Raw genomic sequence first — 5373 nt, 5'->3', positions numbered from 1 at the left:
AAACCATATAGATAGATGATTGCTTTGTGAATCAGCTGGCTAGGAGATCACAAGAAGAAAATTAACCGTTCACTTGGTCCTCAATAACATGAAAGATCTTCACCTTGTATAAAATCTCACCACTGAAGTGCTAATGTGTAACATGGATCTTTATACCTATATTCAACATCTCTTCAGCAGCAACAAGCACCATAAAATCCACTACAGGAAGAGAAGAGCTATATTAAAATGAGAACACTTGTTAAAAAGATGATGAAGCAGACTACCATAGAGGAAGTAGAGCACCATAGCGCTATTAATTCCAACTAGGAAAAGCTTGAGAAAGGTGGCGGGAAAAGGAGGCCTGGTTGCCTAAACAGCAGGGGAAGTTAACAGGAAAGCATCCTCCAATAGACTTTATGAAGAAAGAAAAAAAATTGTAAACTCTGACAAATAAAATTAAAAATATAACTAGACAGAGGGAAAAAAATTCTGAAAAATAACCAGCTAAAGGAATCACAACTAAATCTACAAACAGGGGCATCAGATGTCCTAAAGGTCTATATTACCTCTTAATGGTCAAGGAATAAATAGTCAGAAACAACAAGGCCATCTGCAGACATGCTTAAATGGATTCTTTGCACTGATATTCACTGTGGAACAAACCTAGCTAGGTTGCATGTCACAGACTTTTTTTTGTGAAGGGGACAGGACAGGATCAGTATGAACAGGCTATGGTGTATCTATGGTCAAAATAAGCACTAAGAAATAACCAGGACTAAATGATACTCATATAAAACCTCTAAGAAAAAGCTATGATGAATAGCGGAATTACTAAAGAATAGGCTAAGCTCCCACTTAAAATTTCCTTGCATGGTAAATATGATATCCATTTATTCCCATAGTTTCCAAGGTTTGTGAAACTGTAATCTATGCAGGACATTTTAGAAGATGTTATAACAATGCTAGAACAAGCAGATATATGAATAAATACAACACCAGAGTGGGGGTGTTGATTTTGCTTCCGTAACGAGAAGGACAGCATGACAAATCTCTTGAAGTTCTGATGAAGACATCAACACACAAGTGGATGAGGATTATCTGACTCAAATTTCCAGTTGGCTTGTCCCTGTACAGCCAACAAAACACCACAGAAAAAAAGCACTTTGGGTCAAAAAAATTGCTGAGAATTCCTGTTTTTACAAGCCATTCAATTAGAATTATGGAGCTAAATTATGCTCTGAATCTAGAACAATTCAAGCGTTACACAGAGAATGTCTCAGAAAATTACACCTGAACTAACTGAGATTGCCCTCCAGCTTCAGGAAGTGCTGAACTCAGAAGTATAAAAACCTATTGCTGCAGCAGCTTAATTTACTTACATTAAAAACTCAGGTGTAGGAAAGTACTCTAGTCCAAATCTACTAGTTACTTCCATAACTGAAAGTGTTTATAAGTTCACCTAGTGCAAATTCATTTCTGTTATATAGTTTTGCAATTTGTAAACAAATTTTGTCATGAAAATTAATCTTTGCACTTAATTCCACTTTATGGGAATACTTTTATTTGATACACTTTAAATATTAAAAAAACACTTTGATGTTTCATGTGGCTTTTCTGTCTTCTGCTTGAATAGCCTTTGCCTCTCAACACAACCTGTAACAAAACCTCCTTACTGTTTCTAATTAATTTTCCAAAATAGATTTTCTAAATAAAAATTAATCTAATTATGTCTCACTGCTCAAATTCGCAGTTCTTTCAACCTGCCTTGATTAATGTGTTATACTGGTGAGCGGGGGGGGGGGATCCTCCCTTAGATACTAAATAATTATGAAGACAGGCTACTTAAAAATTGTTTTCCTGTAACAGACATGGCAGCATCAAACGCCTCTCTCACTGAAATAAAATGCAGAGATTTAAAATATGGTATTTAACGAAACTGATTAATACCGTAATTTTAGCAGTAACTTCGTGATGTTTCTGATTATTCCTTTTCCAAACATGAAGGGTGGTGTGGGGGTGGGGGGTTTCTCCATATTGTCAAAGTTTCTTTGAAGTGTAACTTTGTAAGAAAACGACGCCAGATATTACAGCTGGCACTACCACATTAATCTTCACCACATTCACTAGACTCTTACAGTTTTTACAACTACGGCAGTCAGCTAAATCGTCGGGCAGCGACCTCTATTTCTGTAGCACTGCAGACATTAAGCGCGGATTTCGGCTCACGCCTCCGCCGCTTTCCCACCCTATAGAGAAGCGAAGATTCAGGATCCCTACTTCACCAGTTGACCTGTGCTATTCGCCAGATTAGCCCGAGGTAACACACTCCTACTGCCGTAACTGCTGTCGCTTCCTTTTCTCACGTCTAAACTGGTCCACCGCCTGCCCGGCCGCACCTGACGGAACCGCTCCGCCCGCCCCAGGCCCGAGGGAACGCCGGGCAGCCGACAAAATGGCGGCCGGCGGTACAGACCGGCGGGAGGCTCCCGCCTCTGAGGCGCAGAGCGCGTCCAACCGCAGGCCGCAGCTCGGGACCACGTGACGCCGCGACACTACAACTCCCATCATGCCCCGCAGAGGTAACGGTGTGTCCCGCTCTCCTCCCCCCCGCTTCCGGTTCCGCTTGCCGCTGCCAGAAGGCGCCGGGTGTGCCGCGGGAAGGTCGCGCAGGGGAGAGGGTCGCCGGTCTGCCCTGTCGGTACCATGCTGGCTGCCGGTGTCCGCAGGTTTACCACCTCCGCCCTCCGCAGGAGCCACTATGAGGACGGCCCCGGAAAGGTAAAGTGTGGGAGGAGGTGCCGGCCCGCCGCGGCTGTGGCCTGAAGGTCGTATGAAGGGGGCCTGCGGCCGGGCTCGGGGGGAAGATGGCGCGGGGGCCCGCCTCGGGGTGGAGAGGGAGGGAGGGTGACGGTTCGCCGCGGGGGAGGGCAGCGGTTCTGTGGGCAGAAACGCGTCCCTGAAGGACGCCGCGCTGGCAGCGGGCGCCCGGCCCGCGGGCAGCCTGTGGCAGGCCGAGCTCAGGGGCGAGCCCCGCCGCGGCTGCCGGGTGGGGGACCGGGGGAAGATCGGGAGATGATTGCTGCGGAGAGGGGTCACCGTGAGGGTGTTGTTGAAGCCGCAGCGCGGGCCCGCCCTGGCTCGGTGAGCCCCCGTGAGGGGTTCTGAGACCCCAGCGAACTGGGTGGCGTTGTGAGGAGAAGAGTAACGGCTGCTCTGTTGCCGGTGCTCCAGCTGGCGTTGGGTGGGCTTTGGGGTCTCGTGGTACCGCTCTTGCAGCCTCAGCAAAGCGAACTGTGGTGCGAAGGACTAAACTGTCCTTCCCTGCAACCTTCTGCTTCGGTGGTACAGATGATGAGCATTGCAGTATGAGGCGCAGCAATGATACTGTAAACGCTTTCTGATGTACCTTGTGCTTAAAGTGTTCTCTCAAGTCCTACATTTCCAAACTAGTTTTACATACATAATGAAGGTGGTTAATTATCAGAACAGACTGCTTAGAGATTCTATGGGGCTTGTATCTGCAGGGGCACTTATACTTGACTGGATGAGGCCTTCAGCACACTGGCCCTGCTTTGAACTGGGGGGATCGGGGAACAGTGGACAAAACTACCTCCAGAGGTCACGTCCAAGCTATTATTATAATTACTGTGCTTCCTTCCTTGAGAGGAACGGAAATTGTTTTGAGACCGAATATTTATTTTGTCAGTTTGACTCCATCTATTAGTGCTCTGAGCTTCTCACCATTTTTAAGTTTATGAGGAAGTACTTACTTTATTGATTGCAAAACTAAAATTCATTTTTCTCTTCTAGAACCTTCCATTTTCTGTGGATAACAAATGGCGATTACTCGCACTAATGTGTGGATTCTTTGGAAGTGGATTTGTCGCCCCTTTCGTTATTGTCAGACACCAGCTTCTTAAGAAATGAAGAGGACAGACTGTAACTGTGCTAACTGGGTAACTGATTTTGTTAGGTTTCATAGCATAGTGGAATCTGGTCAAAACTGAGCTTTAAAGAGTCTAAACACATCTAAAACCATTCTTAAAATTTTCAGCCTTTCACAGTCCAGGTGCTTAGAGCTGCGGTCTGCAGTTGCATCAAAACTCAAATAATGAATAAGTTTAAGTTTGCTTCACAGGGCTGCTGCACTCTCATTGACTTGTGAACTTCGGCTCCCCAAAGGCCATGCCTTTCTGACTGCAGCTTCTTGATAGCCTACAGCTGGGCTAACTGACAGAAGAGTGCTAGTGATTTGATACGGATAATAACTATAACCAAAACCATGTCTACCTTCTTCTTTGAGTAAACATAAAGCTACACTTCACGTAATCTATAGGAATAACTGGCACGTGTGATGTGAACAAAACAGTATGAGAAGCTGTGATACTGTAAACGCTTTCTGATGTGCCAGTTAAAACTCGGTGGAAAACAAGATTTCTTGTGTGTTCAACCGTGTCAAAACAATCACACCCTCTACATACAACGTTCCTGACAATTTATAGAATAAAGTCCACTTAATATAAAGTCATTAACAGCAGAAATTATTTTAATTGATGTTTGCTGATGATCTTAACAGGCAAGGCAAGCCTCAGAAAGGCTGCTTCAGTTTATCTTAATTTGTTTCCACTTTGGAAGTACCTGGTATTGTCAGTTCTATAATATGAGAAACAATAAATTTTTTTCAGCAGCTGGAATGACCCAGGTAGTTCTTGGAAGGAAATAACAATCAATCCTTACTGGAATCTCATAATTGGAACAAATTGAAATTATTTATGTAATTCCTTTGCCAGTCAGATGTTTTTGGCTCCCTAGACTAAGGAGAAAAAAAAACAGCGGACTTTTATGGAACTTGAGCATTTAGAACTGTATGATTTCACATCAGTCAGGGCCTCTGCTACAAAAGCATGTGGTAGAGGAAGCCAAGCCCATCAAAACTCTCGTTAAAGCATATATTTACAGCTTTTCTAGGTTCAGAGGTAACAGTTCTTAAATTTGTTAATGCTTTTTTTTTTTCGCCTTGCAGAGTTGAAGTCTTCTACACAGCATCTTTCAATGGAAAAGGGATAGCTGTAATTGTGTATCATGCTGGATGTGACTAAATAAAATCTTAAATCTGAAGGTCTTGGGCTGTGTGCATTTTGTGAAACTCCTGAATGCTTTTGACAACTGGTGTATACTGAGAACCCCTTCAAATTGCAGTGTATTGATATTAAATTAAACACTATCGTCTTTAAGTATAAAAACAGAGGGTTGGAAAAATCGCATGTCAAAACTGAAGTTGGGCTTAACATTTTTAGCTGGATAGATGTTTAAATAGCTTTACTAAGTTATGCGGTCTTCTCAAACACTTTAGACTACTCACAGAATATGACCTGGGATAGATTATAACCA

General features: G+C 43.7%; 1 protein-coding gene and 2 non-coding genes across 3 annotated transcripts; all 3 read left to right on the top strand.

Moving 5' to 3' along the window:
• The first annotated feature begins 2586 nt into the window (after positions 1-2586).
• On the top strand, positions 2587-5100 carry LOC126036583 (cytochrome c oxidase subunit 7C, mitochondrial). The gene is made up of 3 exons (XM_049796528.1): positions 2587-2760; positions 3793-3938; positions 5006-5100. Exons 1-2 carry the CDS (start codon positions 2686-2688, stop codon positions 3907-3909), a joined length of 192 nt encoding a protein of 63 aa, XP_049652485.1. The 5' UTR covers positions 2587-2685; the 3' UTR covers positions 3910-3938; positions 5006-5100.
• On the top strand, positions 3325-3387 carry LOC126036641 (small nucleolar RNA Z39). Its single transcript, XR_007505198.1, has one exon. It is a non-coding gene; the product is annotated as a small nucleolar RNA Z39 (small nucleolar RNA).
• On the top strand, positions 4328-4389 carry LOC126036640 (small nucleolar RNA Z39). Its single transcript, XR_007505197.1, has one exon. It is a non-coding gene; the product is annotated as a small nucleolar RNA Z39 (small nucleolar RNA).
• Positions 5101-5373: the final 273 nt, after the last annotated feature.

This window comes from Accipiter gentilis, chromosome Z, assembly GCF_929443795.1.
Source record: "Accipiter gentilis chromosome Z, bAccGen1.1, whole genome shotgun sequence".
In the NCBI taxonomy this organism is placed as follows: domain Eukaryota; kingdom Metazoa; phylum Chordata; class Aves; order Accipitriformes; family Accipitridae; genus Astur; species Astur gentilis.
Note: the sequence above shows the minus strand (reverse complement) of the source record. Positions and strands in the feature narration are given on the sequence as shown.